At 43.1% G+C, this 27,143-nt stretch overlaps 1 protein-coding gene across 2 annotated transcripts; it reads right to left on the reverse strand.

Annotated features, from left to right (window-relative positions):
• Window positions 1-4,895: 4,895 nt before the first annotated feature.
• On the reverse strand, window positions 4,896-26,118 carry ppp4r3b (protein phosphatase 4, regulatory subunit 3B). Of its 2 annotated transcripts, none has more exons than XM_083775320.1 (16): window positions 25,662-26,118; window positions 24,899-24,954; window positions 24,294-24,392; window positions 23,050-23,673; window positions 20,997-21,074; window positions 19,154-19,270; window positions 18,900-19,016; window positions 18,344-18,475; window positions 17,216-17,318; window positions 16,536-16,583; window positions 15,290-15,448; window positions 14,128-14,297; window positions 12,786-12,925; window positions 11,037-11,185; window positions 9,798-9,949; window positions 4,896-6,188 (listed from the first exon to the last, which is right to left on the reverse strand). In XM_083775320.1, exons 1-16 carry the CDS (start codon window positions 25,801-25,803, stop codon window positions 6,084-6,086), a joined length of 2,391 nt encoding a protein of 796 aa, XP_083631446.1. In that variant the 5' UTR covers window positions 25,804-26,118; the 3' UTR covers window positions 4,896-6,083. The 2 variants fall into 2 exon arrangements, with proteins under 2 accessions (XP_083631446.1, XP_083631445.1); XM_083775319.1 differs by having other exon boundaries at window positions 17,207-17,318.
• Window positions 26,119-27,143: the final 1,025 nt, after the last annotated feature.

The raw sequence follows: 27,143 nt of genomic DNA on the forward strand, positions 1-27,143 counted from the left end.
TTTGGATAAAAATACAATAACTTGCTGAGCCATCAGGACAGGCACCCCAGCTCGAACCCCGTCAATCTAAAAACTAAACCTGTGTCTGTTTGTCTGTCCCAGCCAGGCATTAGTCTATTTACAAACATATAAAACAGAGTATAGTAATGGCATGATAGACTACACCGCCAACGTTGATTTACTTACAGTATTCAGGTGCATTTGCCGTTTGGTAACATTTCAATGGCTATAGCCTGTGCACGCTCCAAACATAAAGCCACAAACAGAAAAAATGTACTGTACAATAGGTCTGTGAATAATATATGGCTGAAGCTGTGAACAGACAATGGCATTGATGATGGCTGTATGGCCCTTTAACTCTGCATCGGCCCAGAAAGCCTAACCAATACTTGTGTCACAGAATCAATGTACTGTAAGTGATGAGGGTTTAAGAATGGACAGATCAACCCATTGATTGATAATTGATTTATCTGTACAGCACTCACAGGGTTTAATAAGATCCTCCCCAAAGGTGTATTTCCCTAGAAGACAAAGCAATGCAACATTGTACAACACTGGGTTATAATGAGCTCTCAATGTACCCTAAAATAACGCAATTACAACATAAAAGTAGAAACCCTAGAACAGTGATGGAAGAGGTACTCACATTTTGTACTACTAAAAGTAGCAATACCACAATAGTACAAAAGTATATTTACATAGCGGGGGCGGGCCATGGTGTGTGTGCTGTCGGCCTGTTGCGTGTCCCCCCACTGTAGTGCGTGCATGTGCACATTTTGTTACCGGGGGCACATTTTGCAGAATGTCCTATTTCACAAGTTACCAAATGTATAAAAATGCTTTGAAAATAGTAGATCTAGAGATTCTAGAAGCTCACAACGCATTGCAAAGCTGGAAAAATACAGTACATATACCGGTAGCGTATGCAAAATGGGGATGAAGTGGTTAATGCATGTACAAAGTAACCAGTAACTAGGGTTTTCAAATAATTGTAGTGGAGTAAAAAGTATAATATTTGCCTCTGCGTAAATAGTAGTGGAGTAAATGGAGTAGAAGTAAAAGTATAGTGAAGTCTAACCAATACTTGTGTCACAGAAGTAGAGTAGCCTAATAGTACCTCAAAATTGTACAGTACTTCAGTAAATGTACTAACTGGGATGCATGGGAATACTTTTTTGTTATTGCTTAACCCATTCAGGCCTAAGGCCGATTCTAAAAACGCCTCTAAATCCTGACCTAAGGTTTCTGAAAAACTTCAAATATTGATATAGCAGAATCAAAATTTTTACATTTTTGAATACTGTACATACTGTACAGAACCCAAATATGGGTTCCCGGCCTGAGGGGGTAAGGTACAAATAGGGAACCCCGCCCAGAATGGGTTAATGTAAATCGCTCTGGATTAACAGCGTCTGCTAAATGCCTAAATTGTAAATTGTACTTTCCACCACTGCCCTGGCTGGAAGTAGACTGTGTGGCCGTGTGAGTGAAGATCAAGCTGTGTGGAGTAAAAAGTATAATATTTGCCTCAGAGTAAATAGTAGTGGAGTAAATGGAATAGAAGTAAAAGTATAGTGAAGCCTAACCAATACTTGTGTCACAGTAGTAGGCCTCACTCACACCTTTCGATCTAGCATACAACATTGATGCATGCTAGATGTAAGCAAGAAGTAATTGTCATGGCCGCCCCAATGCATTTCCAATGGAAGTCACATGGTTTGGTTTGGACTACAAGCCGTTGTACGGCTTCCGGCTGTGTTTCAACTGCCCCCCCATCCCCCTCATACAACATAAATGTTGTGTCAAACCATGTGACTCCCATTGGAAATGCATTGGGGCAAGATGTATCACACCCTTTTGTATACAACAAGCATACATCAGTCTGTTGCAAAGGTGTGAGTGAGGCCTTAGAGTAATAGTACCTCAACATTTTACAGTACTTGTAAATGTACTTACTTTCCACCACTGCCCTGGCTGGAAGTAGACTGTGTGGTGTGAGTGAAGATCAAGCTGTGTGTGATACAGGTAGCATTTTAGATGCTGGTGACTCTGAGCTGTTGCCATAACAACTGTAGCAGCTTCAATGGCCTAAAACACACCTGCGTTCTCCCCAGCCTTATTTTTTATTTTATTTGTCTTCTTTTTTTAAACTCCTGCCTTCATGGAGAGATGGTTGGACACTTTTTTGTGCACGTTTTTGTTAAACTCACGTTTCTTTTTTTGTATGCTTTAATTGTATGCATTTGTGTTGTAATAGTCTTGCTGTGCAGCACTTTGGACAGCCTTTGGTTGTTTTTAAAGGTAGATGCTATTATTTGTACAAAAACAACAAAAGGTTAAAGCACTACATCTTTAAATGTGCGTTAAAACAAAATGTATTTAACTTACTGTAGTTAGTTTAACCCACAGAGCCTAGTCCCTCCATGTATCCAGAAGTGTATCTCCCAGCCCTGGCAAAGTAGTTCTGGAGTAGTTCCAACGGATTGTGTTCCCCTGGTTTTTCCCTAGTGGGACTGATTGAGGGTAGCTACTGGAACGTAAGTCGGGTCTTGATCACGCCCGGCTGGGTCGCCTGAGTGAGGGGTATGATGTTGAGAGACCCGAAACCCCGTAGACCTCAGGATACATCACTGAGGATACCGTACGTTCCAGGTGCATCCATACGATGTTTTTTAGTTATAGTTGGTAACTTGGTCCACTATTCATTGGACCAAATATATTGAATGCAATTACTTAATGTGCAATATTACTATTGACGTGGCATGAATGTCTCACCTAGACACAGGATTTTACACAAATTGTCACCTGAAGTTCGAGATTCATACCCTGAGCAGGCAGGCTTCATTAGCCTGCTGATGGCAGCTGATAACGGTTCCCCCTCCCTCCTCATCCTCCTGGACTTGTCAGCCGCATTTCGACAGTCGACCATACCATTCTCCTCAACAGACTCCACTCCACCATAGGACTCACCGACACTGCACTGGTTCACCTCATATCTCACAGACAGAACCGAGCTCGTCTCCCTGTCACCTGTGGCGTACCCCAAGGTTCTGTCCTCGTCCAAACCCTATCCTACCACTGCTACACTGATGACACCCAACTCTACCTCAGGACTGTCCCACTCCCCTCTGCCCCTCTGTCATCACCATCATCCACACCGACCACCTGCCTTGAGGAATGAGGAGGTAAAGGTGTGCATGACTGACAAGTTTGACAATTTCTTGTCATCAGTGCCCATACCCGAGGTGGGGTTGGCGAAAGGGCCTTTCTGTGTGGAGTTTGCATGTTCTCCCTGTGTCCCCTAGGGTAGGTACCCTTACAAAAAACATGCAGTAATCCTGGTCTCTAAACTGCCTCACCCTGGCCAGCCGGGGCGTCTGATGGAGGGGAAAGGAACTGGTTGGAATAACGTGTTCCTTCCACGCGCTACATCCAACCAGGGAAACCCCCCCACCCCTCAGGTGTAAAGGAGCGACTTGGACACTTATGCATGAAGGAAGCATGAGTTCAAGTCCGTTGCTCTCCCCCGGTTGGCAGAGGGTGTGTAGAGCCCAGGAATCACAAAATATATATAAATATTAAATAAAAATGAAAGTGGGTTCAAACCCAGGGTAGAAGAGGAAAGTTGGTGCAGCTTTAAGGTCTGCAGGACAATAAGGCATCAGGGTTGGATTGTGAATTTAGACGATTGGAATCCTGATTTTTTTTTATGCATTAGGTCGTTGCGGTGGAGTCAATGAGCACAGGGTCTGTATTGCACTGTCAATCGCCAATGTGAAAAGTCCATTAAAAAAAACAAGCGAGGTTCACATGTTGTAATGCCAGGGTCACATTTAATCTGAAAACTTATCAAATAACAAATGCATACAAATGTTCTGAATGGAGGAGATAGTGGCAGTAAATGCACTTGGTACAAATTGATCATGAGAAAATAAAAAGCTAGTAATTGATCACCCATCGGCTGTTGAAATGTGTTTGACATGAAGTGGCTTTCCCAGATCTCAAACTGAACCAACTGTCTGAGCATGACTCAGACTCTTATCACACTATCAATGATGGCAGTGATATTTGAACACCCGTTCTATTCCTTGAAACCTTTCACTCGGCAAGTGACGGGGCATTATTTAGATTTTTTACCACTTCCATTTCATCGGACAGTCTTGATGTTTATTGGCGATGAAACCTGGAGATACTATGCAATGCACGGCTTTGAGAAATTCAACCCGAAGCGCCTTCCTCTTCTCCTTCTGATAACATCTTTAGTGATGTCTTGGAAGGAATGTTTGATAAAAATCAGCAGACTGCTTAAGGCTCACTGCATCTGCTCCCCTCTTAAAAATATTCAAGGTCAAATTCAAAAACTCAACCACTTCATGGAGTTGGAGCAAATTTAAAAAGATCTTATTTCCCGTAGAGCTCAATTGATCTGCTTAAATGTCTATAAAGCATCCCAAGAAAGGACCTGACTTATAGACATGAAAAAAGGTCACATTAGCGAGGTTGCTTTTTAACCAATGCACACCTGGAGATATTTCTACACGTTTCTGAATTACATGTTAAGTCAGTTGGTACTTTGAGTATTGTAATCACTTGCAAGCATCTACCGCGTCATGAGCGCATGTCTCCACCATACCGAACACCTGCAGTGGTACAGTACCACAATAGCCCATGGCACGTCCAGAGAGAAATGCTGGCGAACCAACCTTCATGGTCCCAGAACACATTAACGCACATCTAGGGGTGTTTCGGATTAACCTGGGGCTCCTGAGAAGTGTGTGAAGTCTACTGTGAGTGCACAAACGGGTCAGGTTTGTGGCTAAAAAGATTGGGCTGTCTAGTTAAGACGCTGCTTAACCCTTCAAGCCCTGAAATACAAAACAGAACTTCAGACATCCTCCAGAGGTTGGCTGCAAAAATGACTTTACTGCAGTTTTAATACATGTTATTTTTAAAACCAGCATTTTGTAACATCCTTGCTTTTTACAATGAATCAAATTAAATTGGATTAAAAGGGTGAACACAACAGTGACCCCACCTTTTGTGCAACGACAACAAAAAATACACAGGCAGGTAAGAAGGTATATCTTCTCCCCTTTTAAAATCAAGTCAGGGGGGAAAAATGATTAAAAAGAAAAATATCTGTACAGTACGTTATAATAAAGTCATGAAATACAGGATTTCCTGGCTAACGCAGTCCTGTGTTGAGTGTGTGTCTCGTGTTGTGTGCGCCACCCTGGCTTTAAATCGCTCAGTCCTGCTCCTCGTCAGGTTGTGGCTGCAATTCTTTTTCCGTTGCGTTACCTTCCCCCATGTCACAATTTTTCTTCTATTTTTATCTTGCCTATAGATCCCTCGATTCACAACCTGAATGAACAGTCCTGCTTGTCCGCGGTGGGTAGGGGGGGTGTCACACACTGATTCAGCCAGTCAAGCTTTCTAATAACTATAAAAGGCTAGCCCTGCTAGCCTGACTGGCTCTCTGAATAGTTGGTACGTTGGCTGGCTGTGTTCTGGCTTCCTCCTCTCTCTGTGGAGCTCATTGGGTGATGGTTTGATGGGGGGGGGGGGGGGGGGGGGTGAAGGAGGAGGGTTAAAAAGAGCACGGGTCAATGTTGCAGTTTCCTGGCTACTATTGCTATAGCAACAGAGTGGGAGAGGGATCTGTCGTGGCACTGATGATCACTATTGTGGCTTAAGCCTCTCAGTTCCACACAGGTAGCCAGGAGGTGGTTGAGGAGGTGGCGTAGAAAAGGATTCAGATGGAGGGACGTATTGGTGTGGAGGAAAGAGGACAGGAGGCTCTCTCCGACTCGCCTGGAGGAGGAGCGGAGGAGGTAAAGCAGAGGAGATGAAGATGGGAGCAGATAGGTCCATCCTTCTTTCCAGTAGGAGAGAATTTCTATCTTCTCACTGGGAGGGACGAAAATGGGTAGGCGATAGAAGGGAGTCGAGTGAGAGTTTGTCCGTCTCCTCTGCAGGGGTGGGGGGGGGGGGGGAGGAGAGAGTGACCAATGAGACGACCGGAAGAGGGAGGGAAGGAGGGACTTTGTCATCCGTCGGCTACGACCGAAACGAGCGCATCTTTATGAGCCCAGGCGGGGTCGTTTCCTTGGAGACTGCTCTTCCTCCTCGTCCTCCTCGTCCTCGTCTTCATCATCAGGATAGTCCACCAGGCCCACCATAGCCGTCTGAGAAGAGATATATATTTATGGAAACACTTAAAGCCACCATTAAGACATTTTTACACCTTTGTTTAATTATACCAAATTTCACTTGTACCACAACACTGTCCATTTATTGACTCATAGAAATCTTAAGATCTCATAACAATCAAACATCTACAAATTACATGTAGCGCAAAAACCCAGCTTTATTGCACATTTGTCATTAGTTTGATCAAGCCGTTTACATTAAGTTTTTGTAGATCTCTTGATATGCCGTGTAGCACAGCCCAAATAATGACTGAAAGAGATGTCCCTTCTCCTCCACATAACATCCCTATTTCAGCTAATCTCTTTGATTTACAGTTGCACAAACGTTGCCCTTAGGAAGCAACCGTTTCACACCCATGGCAGGCAGCCTCGCTGAGTCTCTCTACCCAGTCAAATGTAGTCTATTATTAATCTAATGCCTCCCGATCACATATGGCTTGCAAACAACAGTGAGAGGTGTGAAAATATTCACTTTGGGACAGTTAAAATTGTATTTTGGAACAGCGGTGAAAACAGTTTGTAACATTAATGGATGAAATGATGACTATGCGCCGCTTGCAAACGGCGTACTTTCCCGTTGACCAGGGGAGAGAATAATGCCCATGGACTAAGAGCATTGACCAGGGGAGAGAATAATGCCCATGGACTAAGAGCGTTGACCAGGGGAGAGAATAATGTCCATGGACTAAGAGCGTTGACCAGGGGAGAGAATAATGCCCAAATTGCCCATGGACTAAGAGCGTTTGTCCAGCTGGTGTCTGAAAGAAGAGGGCCAGACGTGCATCACCACTGCACACACACACACTCTGTGACCTTATTGTCTCCACCAGGCCGAAGGCATGGGGGGAGAGTATGTTTTGCACTCCGTCCGTCCGTGTGTCCGTCCGTCCGTGTGTCCGTGAGCAGCTAATCTCGACAAGTTTTTGCACAGTACACCTACAGATTTTGTCCAAACATCACGCAAATTGGTACACAGTCTCTCTAGAGCCATTCAACGAAACCGGTCTTTCAGATTTCTCAGACTCCATCCTGATTGGTTAAGATTGGCTTCCAAAGTTCACAGGAGTGCTCAGTTTCAAACAAAATGCTGCAAATCATGAACACATCGCGTGATTTCCTTGAAATTGTGCACCCACATTCCCACTAGGCCCAGGACGAAATGCCACATGAACAATTTCAACTCAGCCTCAAAGTGGCGCTATAACTGGCCGAAAAGTGTTTTTACCTCTAACTGCACGGATCTGTGGATAACTTTGTATGCCAACTCCCTAGAGGCCAAGGAAAAACCTTTTCCTGGAATTTTTCACATCTGCTCTTTATAGCGCCACCAGGAGGCCGACATATGTAAAACACATTTTCTATTATTACTCCTTCAGATTTTATCCAAATTTCACGCAAATCGGTACACATGATCTCCATAGTCATGTGATCAAGACAGGTTTGTTTGATTTCTCATATTCCATCCTGATTGGCCACGATTGGCTCCTACAGTTTTCAGGAGTAGCCCGCTTTGTACAAATCGCCACAACTCCTCAACGCAGCGTCCGATTGTGATGAAACTGTGCACGCATATTCCCACCAGGCTGAGGAATAAATCCTGGTGGAGACCTGTGCCCAGAAGGGCACTTTTTCTAGTTTCTTCTTCTTCTACTGATGCAGCTTTGTTCGCCGTCATTAACTTGCATAAGCACACGTAAAGGACTGCCACGGGTCGGCTCTAATGCTGCGATCCTCGTTTCCTTTCCGGGTTATTCAGGAAGGTGGGGGACCTTTGTTTACGAGTTCATCACCACTGGCATTAGCTCACAGCCTCTAGCTAGCATTATACAACCAGTTACATGTGCTCAGCGATGCGATACAAACTCACAAATGATTTACGATCGTCGGGGTACGCGGCGGCCCACCGTGGATAGCTCTCGAACCTTTAGAGAGATACAGCGCTTTGAAAATCCTGTTAATAATGGAGGCTCAACGGAGCTGGATTTAAAAATCCCATAGCTGGTGGGGACGGAGGCTCTCCATACTAACTGGAGCAATGCTTTAAGGTAAATAAATCAGTCGCATATATGGAGTATACGGTTGTCTACGAACATACGCGTAGATAGCACCAGTAGGTACCGTTAGCCTAGCTACGTTTGTAAACGTAGATGGCAGCGAAAAAGTTAAGTGAGTTGCCTTTCATTACTTCTACAGAGAAAATAAATCAAAGTCAAAAGTCGTACGATTTGTCACACACGTTACCACACGTTTGACCCATCTCTTGGAGTGGTTGATTTGACCCCCCAATCCAACCCTTTGATGCTGAGTGCCAAGCAGAGAGACGTTGGGTCCCATTTTCACAGTCTTTGGTATGACCCGACCGGGGATCGAACCCCCGACCTCCCAGTTTCAGGGCGGACACAGCATAAATGTCATGTAACAGATATACACACTTACATACTAGGCTATAAATTGTATGTTACTCTCGACTTCCAAGTTCCTGCGCACACATGAAATGCAGCACAGCCCGTCGACTCCTGAATATAAAAGTAAAACGAATACACTACTCACCAATACAAAGACGTTTTGTGATTTTCGAAAGCCTACATTCCCTAGTGGACGCACTCAGAGCCCCCGCCCCCCCACCACACATAAAATGCACTTTTTGGCCAAAATGTTATAGAATCCACCGAGCGCAGACTCTTCCTGGTTGAACGATGTTTTTATGAAACAGCGCATCCCATGTTGCAAAGCCAAATAACTCTCAATGAGATTGGTACGTGCGCCAGTTATGTAATGCGGTCCTCTGACCCGTGTTTGGGCGAGTTGGCGCTGCCGAAGAGTAAACTATTGAGTAAATGGTGTTTCTGTAGGCTTTCAACGCCACAAAACGTCTTTGTATTGGCGAGTAGCGAAATCGTTGGCGAAATCGGTGGCTACTCGACAGGCTAGGCTGCGTGCTCCCAGCACCAGGACTGGTTATTGAGAACCGTGTTCTACTACTCCCCTCTGATTGGTTGCTCTGGCACCATAGGCTCTGTATTCCCTGACGAAGGCTTAACCACCGAAACATTGGATTCATGTCTTACTCTGCGTCCTAATAAAATATTGGCACTTTGGCTGTCAGCCATCTTGTTTTTTCAAGATTCCCTCTTCAGTTTATGCTCCCATGGGCCGGCACCGCTTTAAGGACTTTGGTGTGCGTGAGCATCTTCTTGCATAGACAGTTACCATCAAAATAAAACATATAAAAATGTATTCATATTGAGGGACATTTCTCTCAAAATAACCTTTCTGTGAATGCCATCTCTATCCTGGGGTCGGTCTGACAGACAAGAGTCAATGTTTACTCGGCCACCGTGAGCCAGACTAGGCAACTTTTCTCAGACTTAACACAGGGAAACAAAACGTAACTGTTCGCTCAAGCTCATTGTATTTATTTAGATAGAAAGTTTTTTTTTTTTTAATGCCAGATTTAGCTACTACCATTGCCGCAAACGTCCCATGCAAAGTGCTAGCCAGTAGCCGGGGCTCTCCTCTGTGTGCCATGCGTTTGAGCATGGGTAGCATGCATGCGTTTGCGATACAAGTTAACGCTCAACATACCTTGACGACTGGCGTGGAGGGCAGAGCCGTCGTCTTTACCGAGGAGGCAGTGCTGTTGTTTATGTTGATGTTGTTTGGGGTGCTTGTTGGCGAGGCAGGGGGGATGGGAGCAGTCTTCCCATTGTTGGCACCGTTTGTTCCATTTGCAGTTCCTGCAGATTAAGAGAGGACCAAAGCGTCATGATCTATTCTGCTATATGGCATCTGGAGAACAGTGCCTTGTGCTTTAACCCATTAAAACAGAGAAAGCATCAGTGTCATTTTAGATTTTAAAATGGACTGGCATGGCCAGGCTAATATCACTGCGTAGATATTATATTAGCCTGGAATCTTTGTGGAACCTGCATTTACAATGGGGGCGAATAAAATAAATGCGGCTGGTGATGAACCTACCCCATATTTGCATACCGGGCACCGATTGGTGCCCCACAACTGTGGGGGCAGAGAAATCCAATCAAGTTAACCGAGCAGGGCCAGATCAAATAGCAGAGAGAGCTAAATGGTAAGTGGTGCATTTATATAGCACTTTTATCGAAAGCGATTTACATTACATTCACCCATTCACACACACACATCCACACACCGATGGTGGAGGAAACCATGCAAGGCACCAACCTACACATGGGAGCAATTAGGGGTTCAGCATCTTGCTCAAGGACACTTCGACACCAACTATGGGGAGTTGGTGTCGACTTCTACCGGCCACTCTGCCCCTGAACCACTGCCATTGTTCTAAACCCCTGTAGCAGTATACAAAGTCACAGCACGTGCTGCAAGCTTGTACATCTGTTATTTTTGTATATAAGGGTTATACAATTCTAAATTCCTTATAACACAAATCTTTTCTTCCGGCGTCCCCTAGCACAAAATGCACATCATTTTGGGCACCTGGGGTTCCTTGGCACGAAAATAAATACCGATTTAGAAGGCATTTGTAGAATCTGCCTCAGGTCTTAATGGGTTAAAGGGACAGTTCACCCAAAATGCAAAGAAAATGACAAATTTCCTCTTAGGCAGAGTGCCATTAATGAATCTATTTATTCCGAAGTACGTCTGAGAGAGGCATACTCTGGTTTTTATTTGTTTTATTTTGGGGGAACTGCCCCTATAATTATATGCAGAAGTACATGTGGCCTCATTTTAGCTCCACACTCGGCATTAGTCCCGTCCTTCTCAAGGTGCGCCGTTAGTTTTGAACTACAGATGTACTCACAACTTGAATGTGACGGAGCGCCATACCTTTTTTGGCCTCCATGTACTTGCTATAGGTATCAGAGAAGTCATCTTCTGCCCGACTCTTCTCCACAGGCTCCCCCTCGTCGTCATCTTCATCATCATTGAACCACATCTCTTCATCCTCATCCAACGACCGCGCATCACGACGATATCTAAGAAAACAATTAGAATAAGCAGGGGCGCATGCGTCGTCAAAACGTTTGGTGCGCGGTAGATCAAAGGCATGGAGGCGCATTTGCGCATTAAACAGCTGAGAGACGGGGATTTAGAGAATGCTGACAGGCACTCAAATGCGATGTTAACGTCCTGTAAGTAGACTTAGAAATAAAACTAGTGTTGACTAATCATTACAAGTGGCTCTTATTTTGATGAGGCAGTTTCTGCACAGGAAGTTCGTTTCACTTGTAAACAAGCTACGATGGATGAGCTGTCAAAGTGCTAGTCGCTAAACCACGTTAGCGACCAAGACCATATTTACAATATGAAAACGGTCACTTAAACAATGTAGGTTACACACGCTGGAATTAAACATGGCACCTGCAGGCAGCATTAGGTGAGTAATTCATTGTATGTGTGTTGGACGTTTGTGTTAGGGATAAACTGACAACTGCTGCCAATGGGATCCTATTGCTGCTTAACGACGACACCGTCTGTGACTAGGTGTACTAGTGTAGCTGTGCATCTGTTGCATCTGCCCGTGTGAACGCAGCATAACGTTGTGGCAGGATACGAACGTCTGGGTCAGGCCAGGGCTTAGAATGTGTCACACAGGAAAAAAATTTACTAAAAGTTTAGTTTATAATACAATTAACATTTAATTTCTGCATAATGATTTAATTAGAGTTCCTATCTACAGTCATGGAGAATGTTTAGGATTTGTCACTTTTGTGAGGAGATTACTAGTAAAAGCTACGAGTGGAGAGCACATTACAACGTCAGGTAGGTAATGCGAACGGGACATGCAAAGCTTGCATCCGATACGTGTGAGACGGTGTAGGTGGGTGTGTGCGCGCGGCATGTGAGAGAGTAAAGTAACCGAGGGAGGGTGTGTGTGCGTGCATTTCTGATATTTTTGCACGCACAATTGGCTGAACATTTCCATGCATTCTGAAACTTTGTTAGTCAAAACCACTAAAATGTTCGTCTAGTCTCGTCGATGAAAACTCACACACGTCTTCGTCATATTTTAGTCAACCAAGAGAGCCGTTTAGCTCATCGGCTTCAGTCTCGTCCTGAATCTTTTGCGTTTATTCTGTCAACGTCAGGATATTCGTCCTGAAAAAAGGTCCGTTGACGTCGTCATTTACGTTATCGTCACGCCTGACAAAAACACCACTGCAAGCTACACATATAATACTCTTCACAGAGGCCAGCGCCTTTTGGTAAATGTGTTCATTTATATCTCAAGAGCACATCACCTCACCCAGACATGAAGCTGCACAGGCATCTTGTGTAAAACCAGGAAACATTGTGCTGTAGTTCATCATTTATTCATGTCTATTCGTATTTTGTAAATGAATTGTGAATGGCCAATAATTCACAGAGAACCTTTGTTTTTGACACATGCTAATCTATACTACAAAATATCCTACACTAACTGCAGTGACATTTGACACAAAACAGGGAAGGACTTAAAAGTAAATGAAGAAAATTAAAAACTTCAATGGAGGATCCAGGGTTGCACAGAGTCGAGGGAAACGTTCAGTTCTCCACATTGGTAAATAATTTGATGCGGCCGGTCACATCACTGACCTGTTAAGTCTTTGACTCTGTCTGTCTTTCTCCTGCTCGTAGCGGCCCTTCAGGCCCTTGAAGGTCTGGACATACTCGATGGACTCCAGCGCTTTATAGAAGTTGTCCACGATGTGAGCTATCAGAGACTTTACGTCTTCCTAGAATGGCAAAGAGATGACGGATGGCAATTAGCATTGTATTAACATGGGGGCGAATATATTGACGATCGTGGATTGGATGAGTCCAATCACAGAATAATTTCATTAGGCAAGCTACATATGCTTAGATGTTTTTTCGATGCATATATGAAGACTTTGCGCGACTGTAAAGATGAAACGGAAGTGGGGAGGAGGCTTCACTTCCGCTTTATCGCTTACTCATGATCAGAGCTTTCGTTCTCCAGACTGTACGACGGAAGCGTTTGAAAATTGCAAGAGGCAACAGTCTGGCCACGCGAGACTACTCCGGACCCAGTTTAATAGTCACACCAGAATGAACACTGCTGTCTAGGGTTGTCCCGATCGGACCGGGTGATCGGAAATCGGCTCCCATCACATGATTTTCAAAATCGGAGAGAAAAGATCGGATTTTTAATTGTCTAATGTAAATCTCAAAGAAAGATGCATAAGCAATGAGGTTTTCCTTCTGGTCCCGTCAGAGATCAAACAAAGACTAGTCACACGTGAAAGGCACCCGTGATGAAAACAAAGGAAATGCAACCCCCCCGCTATGCATGATGGCATAGGTGTCTGTAGTGCTCTCTGAATGAGAGAGATACTCTAAGAATGTTAACTTGACTTCAGTTATATAAGCTGTAGAACTGTATTCACTCTAACCAATATCATTATTTTGCTCAATAATTGAAAGGCAACACGACGGACTACAATAGTGAAATACATTAGAATATTTGCTATTGTGACATGGCATAAGTATTATATAAAAATATAAAGATCGGATCGGGAAAGATCGGTAGGTCTCGAAATCTAATGATCGGAACCGGAAATCAACTTCATGTCATCTCCGTCTGATCTAGCTTATTATTTTATTAAGCTTAACCCATTTTGGGGCGGGAACCTCTTTTGGTGTTAACATTACGTTATAATTTAGCTATTGAAAAATAGCAGACCTACAAGCTCATAGCGAGCTTGTAGGTCTGCTATTTTTGAAAAATCGTGAAAATATTTATTTCAGAAAACTGGAGGATTTAGAAGATTTTTTTTTAAATGTTGTGGTCAGGCCTAAATGGGTTAATAACCATCACATTTTAACGTTTCTCTGTAGAGCCGCCAAGCTCCAACAGCGATACCGACGCGGCCATGTTCATTCATCAGACTATTTGAGTGTGGCGTCTGTACTTAACCACTTTGATGAATTCAAAGAGCTCTATGATGGCAGAGTTGAGGAGGTTGTATCGCGTGCCGTTGTCCAGCAGCGCGTTGATGACGGGTTCAAACAGGTTCCCTTTGATGATGTAGCGGTTGTAGTACTCGTCCTTCAGACCGATGATCCGCCGCATGAAACGCAGGGCGCCTGTTGAACGAGACGTGGACACTTTAGTAAACAGAAGTGGGAGTTTGTTGAGAGAGAGACGGGCGCTCTTTTGGGGTTGGAGTGTGAACACCGGGGGGGGGGAACACTCTTAGGATAGGTGGGCGCCGCGCTGGCCAAGTGGTCCAGGTGCAATGCCATACAGTATAGGCTCTTGCTTGACAGCGTGTCGTGCGGTCGAGTCCCGTTCATGAGGACCTTTGCTGCATGTCTCTCCCATTCTCTCTCCCCTTTCCTGTCCGTCTTCAATGTAACAATCAATAAAAAGGCACAAACGCCAAATATAAATCTTAAAAAAATAATAAAAATTATAACTTTTCGTTCCAATTTTGTTCTCCGCTGTGTTCTACTCAAGCCCCCAGTAAGGCTACCCGACGTCGAAGCTGCCGTTTACCTACTGTCGGAATGTGGAATTGCAGCACTTTCATGGAGGTGGACGGACGTTCATGACGTCACGTGCGTAAGCCCGGACCTCAAAATTGCGGTCCGGGGCTAGGCTAGGCTAAACTTCGCTCGCTCGAGCCATTGAGTTATAATTATACTTCCGGCAGTCTTTCGGGTGCTTCAAAACGCCACTGAGCAACTTCCACTGAAATGAATAGCGGTGGGGGGCGGGGCTAACGCTCCAGATCCGTCTCTATCCTTTTATTGCTCTATGGTTCTACTGGGGAAGGTAGGAGGGCGGAGGGAGGCGGGGCAGTGGCACAAAGGTTGGGGAACCAATGGGGAGCCAGCTTCGGTTTCCATCACAAGTTTGAATCCACCCCTCTATACCTGGCATACTAGGCTACTAGATCAGTGGTGCTAATGCTTTTTCATGTCAAGGACACAAAAAATCCCCCTCCGTAGGAAACACACACACACACACACACTTATTTTCAAAGATTTAGCTAAAAAATAGCCATGTAAAATAAATTAAATAATAATACATCTTAACTGGTTACAGAGTACTGTTGTGTTGTGCATGGACTCACAGAGCGCCAGGAACGTGTGTTTGGAGTTCATGAGGACCAGCACCCTGCGGAGCAAGTCTTTGTTCATGATGTAGGTCTTGATGTGGTACGTGTGGTGCTCCACGCAGAAGGTCAGGAGCTCCAGGATGAGAGCTAGTAATTGAGCAGTCTGGAAGTTGTCTAAATGCAGACACAAAGCATATGATTCAAAAACAAATACCCATACCATATAAATACATTTTTGTTTTTCATATAACGTTTTTTTGCAGTATAAACATTTTCTAAACAAGTGTTAAGGTATCACGTCTGATATAAACAAGCATCATAAGTAGGGATGTTAAGTTTAATTGATTTCTTAACGATAAATAATAATAATAATAATCTTTATTGTCCCGAAGGATATTTGTCTTCACAATCTGTTCAACAGTTCAACACCTACATCAAAAACAACACAGAGCACATAGGACCAAGACAAAACAAAAAAACAAAAAACAAAACATGAGTTCCCCACTGTGTACAGAATCATCCTATCGGCGGGGCAGTTTGTTTAATGCCGCGATGGCTGAGGGGACAAAACTCCTACTAAAACGGACCTTTTTCCAGGGCAAGGTCCTGTATCTTTGTCCAGATGGCATGAGGTTAAAGAAACGATACAGAGGATGATCAGTGTCATTTGATATCGAGAGTGCTAGTCGTGTGATGGCGTTATTGTTCATATCAGAAAGTGTGGGTGTAGGAAGTCCGATGATTTTGGAAGCAATACGGGTGATACTGAAAAGTTTGTTCCTGTTAGGCATGGACAGTATGGTGTAGAAACATGCAGAACAGTACAACAGAACGGGTTGAATAATGCTTTTGTACAGTAATAGCAAAAGATGAGGAGCAACAGATAGTGATCTTAATTTACTATCTTTACTATCTTTACTATCTTAAACTATTAAGTTAACAGTTAATAAATCGGTTCGGGCCTGGACGGTTTGCTCAACCGTCTGGGCACCTAGGCTGCTGAGCCAGCCTGACGGTGTGCCGTCTCCCGATCTCGACGGCTGACTTTCAATCTATCAATAAAGGCAGAAAAAGCCTTTTTCTTTTTATAAAGTTTTGGGTGTTTATTTGTGAATGTAAATGATGTCTGCATGGGCGCATGGCCGAGGAACCCACATGGGCCGGTTAAAAACAAAAAGGGGGTTAATCGATAACCATCCCTAGTCATAACATTGCATTCATCATTGGTGACTGGCTGTGGATATTGAGTTAGGACACCTACCGGGACACACAGGGTTTGTTGGTATCTTGGTTGACCCTTCCTGCACTTCTGAAACACAAAGACATACACAGGACTCGGTGACAAGGCCGGGTGAAGCTCTCTCACCCCGATAAAAACTGGGCAATTAGGATTTAAAACTGTCAGCGCATATTTTAAGTCATAAACTATGATATTCCATATTTCTACATTGTCACATTTCCATCCGAAATTATACAATTCCACAATAGTTCATGTGTTCAATTAAATTTACTTTCCATATAAAACATGTTTATTTACCGAAATCAGAATTAATTATTGTCCCTTACAATTTTGCTGTGCAGACTGCAGAAAGACTATTACAATTGAAATCGAGGGGTGCACACGCAGATCCAAGGTTCCGACATGTGGAAATCACCTGTCGCTCATGACATGCGTTGGTCCGACATGCATTGTCATGTATTTAATATATTTTTGGGGCTTTATGCCTTTATTGATACAGTAGCTTGACAGGAAACAGGGAGAGATGATGGGGAAGACACAGCAAAGTATGTCGGGATCGGGACTCGATCATGCTGGAATACCAAGGTACCTGGAGCGCCATGCCGGCCCAGGGCGCCATTAGAATATATTGATCATATTGGACATTGCAATATACTACTCAACCATGTTGTTTGGCCGTCTCCCACACATACCTTCCCCACCTTTTGAGTTCTTGTCATGGGCAGTGTTGGCCAGCAGTGGGGCAGTCAGGACATGCATGCAGTACTTGTAGAAGAAACTCAGAAATTCTGTCTTCTCAGTTTTCTAACAGGGGTAGGAAAAAACAAAAATAATTAACTTGTCATTGGTGAAGGGGCCAAAACATTCACCGGGGGTATTTAGGACCATTAAATCATAGAGCCCAGCAATTTGCAGCAACGGAGCACATTTAGCAACGCACCAGGCGCGGATGTCGCTGAAGTAGCTAGATTTAGCCAAAACACTGCCAAGGCAATCGACAACAACGGGAGGTATGATTCATTCTTAACACGACTAGTGACGGGACCGCGATGGCCCGCCTAAAACATAATCTTTGATTAGAATTGGACGGAATGATTGAGTTATTCATGTTTTAGGATTTGCGATCTGATGCACTAAAATGGGGGGGGGGGGAACATTTTGGATGACGTCCCAACCGGAAATGACATCGAATGTTGCCCAACAGATCAGTTTTGATATCAATAAATCTCCGTCCTTTTATCAACCCATTTTGGGCGGGAACCCCTTTGTGTTTTAAACATGATGTTCTACTTTAGCTATTGAAAAATAGCAGACCTACAAGCTCATGAGCTTGTAGGTCTGCTATTTTTGAAAAATCGTGAAAATGTGCCTCAAATCTTTGAATATATATTCTTTCAGAGTTTCAGTTTTTTAACTCAAATCCTTGCTTCTGCGAGGTCCCTGGAACAACATATTTTCAGATGGGGGTCGGCGGCCAAATTCATAAATTATTTGGGGTGCTTGACATGAAATATTGAGAACCACTGATGTATAAACATGAGGTTTTTCCAGAAAAATACATTTTAAGAAGACTTTTAAATTTCGACGTCAGGCCTAAATGGGTTAACCTCCGTCCTGAGCGTTACCATTTGCTAGGACAGAGAACTCGGTTTATGCCGCTCAGGGTGTCAACTGCTGTGCTGACTTTGGCAACGGCATTTCTCAATAAAGTCTCATTTGTTATTTTATTATAGATTTGCATAATTTGATTCATGCATTTCACTGAGATACAAGTTGATTAGTGGAAAAGCAACGTGAGGATACATAATGATGCTACTTTTGGGACTGACATTGGTGGGAGCCAGCATGTTCTCAGGGTCAATGAGTGTCCTCAGCAGGCCCATGAGCTGGACAGCTCCTCCTAGCTCTGGGTCAGAGTCACAAATCATCTGTTTGATTACCACGTTGATCAGTAGGACGTCCTGTGTACACACACACACACACACACACACACACACACACACACACACACACACACACTAGTATCAAATAGTGGTGAACATCCTATACATACAGTACAATTAAATATATGTTAAATAAATAAACAAAGCATTAATTAACTGATAGGATACATCGCCACCCTGTGCACAAGTTATTTTTCTATGAAGTCATAAAGTTGTCAGAGTTTTCAATGTTTTAGAAAGTTCAGTACGGCCATAGCTCTTCGTCAGATCAACATTCACATTTGACATGGCTGTGCAAAGATTAATACTTTTTTTAAGCATCTCAATCCGGAATATTGAAATTACGTTATCGACTTGACAAACAAGTATACAAAGACTCTGATATTTAGAGTCAACTTTTCTTAGAGGGAGGGACTCAACCATGCCACCAAAGGTTGCTTACATCATCCGTCTGCTGTGGTTCCTGCATGACAAACTCTCTGACCATGGAAGGGCTGAACTCCACTAGGTAGGAGAATATGTCTGTAGCTGCCGCCCTCACTTGCAAGTCATCCATACCCTGCTCCCAAAAAGAAGAGATGGGACATAGAATGCATGGCGTCAGAGGAAGGAATCATTATAACCTGGACTTTAAATTACATTTAGGGACAAGTTAAAAAAGATTATATTGCGACTGAATTGGAGCGGGCAACATACCATGACTATTTCCAGAGCAGGTAGAATGCCAAGATTCGCCAGAGTTTTGAAGAAAGCGTCCCTGTTTTGTGGTTGCAATGTTTGTGAAAATGCACAGAATTCTTTGAAAAAGTTCACCTGGACAGAACAAGAAAAAGAAACAAAAAAAACAATTTGAATAGGCTTGTCAGTAGATTAGAGCATTGAGTTCAATGGTTCAAGATGATCTATAAAAATTAAAAACATTTACTAAGATCATGTTTTATTCCAAATGGGAGTCGGAGAAACTGTTCGACTCAAAGGTTTCAAGAATAAGTATTTGTTTCAAAGAATAGTGTACATATAACATTGGGTTATTAGCTTCTGAACCAGTACCCGATTCTACAGGCTCAGACCAGGAGTTTGAGGTCATGCAATCTCATTTGCTAACCACTCTCCCAGATCCATGCCTAAGCCTACCATTTTAAGCCTTTATGTTAACATGACCATCTCCAATGTAATGCAGATGAAAAGGTGAGGTTGGCTGCCATGTATTGTGAGTGTGATGTGATACTGGTTCAGGACCAACTACAACACAAGAGCTTTCAATGCAGATGTGTTCTTGCCCAGCATCCCCATTTTGTGGGGAATGTTCACCAAAAATAAACCAATCTACAAGCTCACAGATTGTAGATGTGCCATTTGTTTTGCAAATCAATCTGTGTAGTGAAATAAGAGTGTACCAAATACAGGTCAGTTTTAGCTAGTATAGAGGGTTTAAGTGGTGCTGAATTTGCAGCTCAACAAAAGCCAATACATCCTAGAAGTGTATGACAGAGGACAAATGTATCAATTTCATGATCAATGTCAATCTCTGCGATACGATTATTGCGTTTTTAACACAACTATAACGATTGTCATCCCATCCCTACATTGCGGATGGCTGCATTTGTATTGTCAAATATAAATCACCCTTCCAACTTCATTGCGGATGGCTGCATTTGTATTGTCAAATATAAATCACCCTTCCAACTTCATTGCGGTGTTTAGGAGGAAGTTTGGGCGAGGTCAGATTAAGACAGTGGTTGTGTTCAAGAATGACAGTAATGTTTGTTTTTTTCCCCCAACAGAGGCAATCCATGGCACTTTCACAAAGCAATGTATCATAATTTTACTGTAACACCTCGTCTACATAGGCAAGGAGCGAGCTTTCCGACAGCGATGTCATGCGAAAAACTGCCCCGATATGGAGCCTCGGTTATTGCGTTGCGACATAGCCTGAACCAATCAAATAACCAATAAATTGTAGCGTGTGGAACCAATAAGTGTTTGGAGCCGTCAGGACAGTCTCATTGAAAAACATGTATTCCATCTATTTCATCGTTCACTGTGGCTTGCAACGCTGGCAGTGTAGATGAGGTGTAAGGGCCGATTAACACTCCTATTTTACTGCTGTTTCGGCGCTGTAGTGCAGTGTAGAGCCGAACCGATTTTTATTCGGCTCTAAAATAGGAGTATGAATCGGGCCCTAATAGTATCCACTTTGTGCCTTAACATTTGCTTTGTTTGATTATGTCAGCCACACTACTACAAAGTACACGCACGGCATGATTTGCAGCGGCATGGCTTGTGTGCACCAAGTTAGAATTAGAAACATCGCTACATTAGATGTGCCATCATTGCCAACGGCTAAATGTACTTTGAGAACCGTCAGGATGACTGTCAGAAACCATTTGATTTGTCAAGTTAGCAAATATGTCTCACCTAAGACAATCAGTGAGGGAACAGGCATTCAACAAGGGAAACAACAATATATGCCACAGGTTTTGTGCATGATGATACACATTCATTATGATTAAATTATGTTGAACATGTTATGACTTACAAGCTCTCTCCTTTTACTGTCCTCTGTGGCTTCATCTGTCAGCTGTGCAAAGACCTCCGTTAGGAACTTTTCATCCTCCTGGTGCATAAGGAAATCATGTTATCACAGCTAAACACACAACTTTTCATCCTCCTGGTGCATAAGGAAAACATGTTATCACAGCTAAACACAGAACTGTTCATCCTCCTGGTGCATAAGGAAAACATGTTATCACAGCTAAACGCAGAACTGTTCATCCTCCTGGTCCATAAGGAAAACATGTTATCACAGCTAAACACACAACTTTTCATCCTCCTGGTGCATAAAGAAAACATGTTATCACAGCTAAACACACAACTTTGTTTCATCCTCCTGGTGCATAAGGAAAACATGTTATCACAGCTAAACACACAACTTTGTTTCATCCTCCTGGTGCATAAGGAAAACATGTTATCACAGCTAAACACAGAACTTTGTCATGGAAAGAAGTCATTTCAACTGGGAATCTGATGGCTTGTGATGGGTTCTGAACTTCCTGTAATGAGATGAGCTGAATGAGAAATGCCACAGAACAATACATTCCTCTTACAAAAAAGTATTTTATCAGAAACTACTGATATTAGATTTATTAAGGCAATGTGGGCTAACTTCACAAGATAAACAGAATGGTAGTCATTACTTGGGAGAAATCCATGATTGACAACTCATGAACAGCTGAATCCATTGATAAGTTGTACATAATTTAACAATGCTTTTCTAACTTGACAAAAAACAAAAGCCCACAGCAAACAACTGGATTTGATTTGGGGGTGGCAGAGTAACAAAAAATAAACTACTACAATATTTATACATTGCCAGCCAGATTGCAACAATAGGTCTCAATTGTCACGGTTCACAATAATAAAAAAAGATAATGAATGATGGTACAGAAAAAAAGGGTATATTACACTGCTAACATTACCGTGATAGTAACAGAAAAACGAACCAAAAAACTGGTTGGCAGATTTTATTGACCTAGATTTAAGAACTGAATGATGCATCCTGAATCTGACACACATTATTCCAAAAGTACGCTATTAGATAGACATTCTCATTTGTTTAACATTCTGAACAGACGAGAGCTGTCAATCATCACGTCACTTCAAGGAGACCAATGAGAAGTGATTGATAACACTTTGACTAATTTTGTCATTATACCAAACTGAGAATTCAGACAGGCATTATTCTGAATATATACCAAACTAGTACAGACATTGAGCTTGTAGTTGTTTTGATAAAATAATTATGTTTGTGCTTTTTACTTTACTATTCTATGTTCTATGTATAGTTTTATTTTGATTTACATTTGGGATTTGGGTTTGATTTTTTCTTTTTCTTTTACCAAATACATTTTCAGCACACAGGAATATAACCATAATATTATTTGCGTAGGACCCACACAATGAGACCAAACATTGTATGTCTCATAACATTTTTAAATGCAAATAAACTGAAAATGAGGAAGTTAGGGAAAGTTAGCCACATTTTGGACCAATCACCTAGTATCACCTCTGAATTAGCCATATCCGTCATCACAAATGTGATGAGGTCATCGCATTTGGAAAAGTGGCTATGGCCAAGTGTTTTTGTGCAAAACAAATGCTTGCAATGGATTCAGAATCATTGACCCGTCACATGCTACTTAAAGAAGAATAAAAACGTCCCTGCATATAGGTTGTTAATTGTACCCCAACTTTCAGCTGCTGTCACAAAGTTTCCCAGGAACGAATTCAGAGGTGACAGTAGACACCTTTATGAACACATGTGTGAAGAAAGCATAAGCATTTACTTTCCATGAGATTGGTCCAAAAAATATATACGTATATAATATAAAATATTCACTAAGTAATGCCATTTAAAAACATGGAGGTCCACTGTTGAATGTTACCACTTATGCCACATTGACCCAGCAGCAATAAAATAAACCAATGTTAATGACAAGTCTGAGGTGAATGCACAACTTAGTGAAAAGAAACGCCTAATATTCTAGGTCAAACGATACGTCCACGTTGAACGGGGTGTACAGTGGTCTTACCTGCAACATACTGACGATCTCCACCTTGTTGAAGAAGATGAAAGAGGTGAGCGTGGACAGGAAGTTCTCCTCAAAGACAGAGGGCGTGGGCAGGATGATGTCCTGGATGTACTGCACACGGTATGTCTGGTGGATCTTCTGGCGCAACTCTGAGTCCGTGATGGGGATCACCTCCTTGAACTTGGCCGTCTTCGTTAGGAACTCGCGGTGGCGCTTGGGCTGCACCAGCGCCGGATCGTACTCCAAGCAGCCCACCACGTCCATGATGCAGTCGTCGGAGAACATCACCTCGAACAACGCCGCCTTGTTGAGAAACAGGACGCCGCGCACAATCTCGTACAGGTGGTGCAGGCCCTCACGGTTGTCCAGGTCCTCGCACACCTGGAAGAGTGCCAGCAGCTTCTTGATGTAGCCGTCGCTCATCAGGGCCAGGGCCAGTTTCTCCCGGCGGATGGGCGACGAGAGGACAGAGGTGACCAGGTCGGCGATCTCCTCCAGGCGGCTCGGCTCACAGGCTGGTAGCTCCACGAGGTGGCTCGTCTCGGGCAGTTCCTCGAAGCGCTCCTCCTCTGACTCGTCGATGGGGTCCTGGGTGATCTCCAGTGCTGGGTCCTTCCCCTGCACCTGGACGGTGGGATGACCCAGGAGCACAAACAAAATGATCAATTGGACAGTTAGAGCATTTACATGCACACACCACACGGCAATTTAGGGGAATAATGGTATAATTAAAATCGACATAAAGTAATTATCTTAAAACTATTTAATAACCCAATTTACATCTTATGGTCATAAGAATGATGTTTTCTTCGGTGCTCCGACACGCCATCTTATTCTACTCTCTTAAATCAAATGTTTAGAAATGTTATAGAAAAAATGTTTTCTATATTTGGTGACCCACCTGCAACACATTCTAAAACTTTAAAATCTTAAACATTTTGAGGCTTTTATACCTTTATTGATAGGACAGTAGGCCGACAAGAAATGGAGGGAGGGTGAGAGGGAGGGGGGGAGAGAGAGAGAGAGAGGCCGTTAGGATCGGGAACCGGCGGCGCGCTCAGCCTAGGTGCCGGGCCAGCAATTAAAGTGATTCCATAAAGGTGAATTGCTGTAATGATCTGGATAAGATCTCATTGTTTCTGTGTACTGAAACCAATTCAAGTATCAGTGTACAAAGCAACTGTTCCCCAATTCCCTTTGCCATGTTGAGAAATTACATCTAAATACAACTGGGTTATGTTTACCTGGCATATCTTCTCCCAGATCTCATCGCAGCCAGCCTTTTCCTGGAAACTTAGAGCCAGGTCATAATTTTCTGCTTCTGACCAAACAATCAGTGTGTCCTAGGTGATGGAGAAAACAGCAAACAGTTCACAAACAGGTGATCCTCAACTCCCACACGCTCACTCACAAAAGCTTACTTGTGCTTGAATATACCATGGTAATTGATGGCATTGTAAGCAACCTGGGTAAAATTGATTTGTTGGACCAAGGAAAAGTCACAGCTCCCCTTCTATTCATAAGGCCAGTTGGGGGAAAATGTAGGTTACCTCAAGAATGTTCTGACACAGGGTGTGTCTATATTTCAGGTATACTATTACAGCCATTAGCAGAGTATGGACATTGCTTGACATGTGTCAGAGGGGCAATTTGGCCAAATAACTAATTTCTACTGTGGACATTTTTTGTAACGGACTGTAATTTTCCAAACGCCAAGTATCCAGTATCACATCACAATGTACTAACGTTAGCATTGTGGATTTAAACTTCCCCAGACGATGAAAAATAAGTAATCTGCTGCAGCATGTTTTCCCAACCCCTTCACAACAAGCAGCATAACTACACTTACTTGTTGTTTCTGATATGCGGTATTTGGACTGATCTTTGACTCCAACAGCAGTGAACCTAAAACACAGTGAGTTTAGTTTTCGGTAGAGACAAACGTGTAGTAATCACGTCCTCAGTTAGCAGCATTCTATATAGCCAACTGCAGTCGAGACTAACTACGCTTTAATGTAAACAATGTGGTAAAACGTGGCGTTACATTTAAACCAACACAAGCTAGAAGTTGACATTCGTTTCACAACTTTTGGTTATCTATATCAAGGATCACATAACGGGTCTCTATGCAGTAAAATCATTATCTAACGTTAGACTCAGGGACTGCCACCCCCCCCCCCCCCCCCCATCCCCACCACCACCTATATAACTGCTAGACATCCAAATGGATGTCGATCCATTGGTAAACTAATAGTATTCAGTTGCAGAGTAACAAAAAGTATCAACTCTTGATGCTACTAACTAATAAACGGCGTATACAATAAACGTATACTATACAAATGACGATTCAATTAAACATTTACCATTACACTAGCCAGAGATAAACAGGCTAACAGTGGCTCTCAAGTTCAACAACGTAAATGTATACTTAGCCGTAATGAACAAGCATTGCGACAAGTGTTGTTCGTAGTTCGTACAATCAACACCATCACGTTATTCTCAAGTGAGAAAAGTGTCATTTCTACAGCGTCGCGTGCGAGGATCGCAGCTACGGCGAAGTCACAATTAGCCTCAACACGGCTAGGCTAACTATGCTAACTATGTAAACTCACCGTCCGATTCGGCCCGAACTAATAACGATATTCCCTTTAGCCGCTCAACGAACGTGGACGAGACGTGCCCGGTGCCTCGGTCGTCCCACTGTCGGTCTTCATTCAGCGTGTAGACTTTTACTCTCCGCCGAGTGTCCGACATGGTTAGCGCGACAACCGAGTCAGGAGCTAGCGATGCTAGCTAGCCAACCTAGCTGCTAACAGGCGATCAGTTGTGTTCTTCTATCCTCGACCTGCTAACTTTGTTTCTACCCGCATGTTCCTCACAACACACGGTTCTCGTTTATTTCACAGTGCCAACGAGGAGACTCCCAACAGCTATTCGACAGTGCCACCACGTTCAAAACGTGTCGACGCTCCCCACTGGGAAGAGTCTCCTATCTGAGAAGAGAATTTGACAGAGAACACAAACAACTAGGACGGCCTCTTCGCTACCGTCCACAGGGCGCCATCTTGTAATGGGATCTTGTTCTTGTTCTTCTTCACTGGCCGCCGGGGGGAGGGGGAGATGCTTTTTTAGCCTTGAATATCAGGCACCTTTCGCTTAATTTAGAATCGCACATTGTACCCCCAAAGTGATACAAACGTAAACAAAGTGTATTAACCGGGTTAACCCACCAACAAAAGTAAAATAATAATAATAACAGAAGAGTCATGTTTTTATTCTCTTTTATTTATATCAAAAAGTAAACCTTTTTGTTTATTTTTAAGGTAGAGCACATTAATCGTCATTGTCGTAAAAGTGACAGCTTTACAGTAGCACCACTGGGAAAATGGAAGGCGATTAAAAACAGGTGGGTTAAACTTGACTTGAGCATGCTCTTGATATGTGAGCTACAGGGCCGGTGGCCCAGGTCACAGGTGTGACAAATTATGTATCATTTAAATTATTATTTATTATAAAGTTATTAAATATTTTGGGTTGTAAAACGTTTTTTTTTTACATTGACAATGTCTGTAAAACATTCGTGTTGGTGTAAGAATGTTCCAAATTGAATATTTTTCGAATACAAATCAAAATGCTTTAAAATAAATATGACTAACAACATTTCTCTTAAAACTAAAAAGGGCAAAAACGTACCCTATACGACGTCACGCGGGGTCTCATGAGGGTCCGGGGCAACCGAAGCCGGCCCGTGGAGGGCAGTAGTGTACCTTTTTGTTGAGTTGTCAATATTGATCAAATTGTAATATTGATTGAAATATTTATTAACAGTTTGCAGAATTACAGTACATTTCTTTTTTTTTTTAAGATATTTTTTTTTTTGCGGCTTACGCCTTTATTGATTTTTTAAGGGATAGAAAGTAGACTGACAGGAAACGGGAGAGAGATGGGGGGATGACATGCGGTAAAGGCCGTGTCGGGTCCGGGAGTCGAACCCGCGGCACACCGCGACTGGATCACCAGTCCGGTGCCCAGACCGTTACGCTACGGCCTGGGCCAATTACAGTACATTTCAAGCACAAACTCAATACAAAGAC

This window comes from Protomyctophum parallelum, assembly GCF_964188405.1.
Source record: "Protomyctophum parallelum genome assembly, chromosome: 10".
NCBI classification, from domain to species: Eukaryota; Metazoa; Chordata; class Actinopteri; order Myctophiformes; family Myctophidae; genus Protomyctophum; species Protomyctophum parallelum.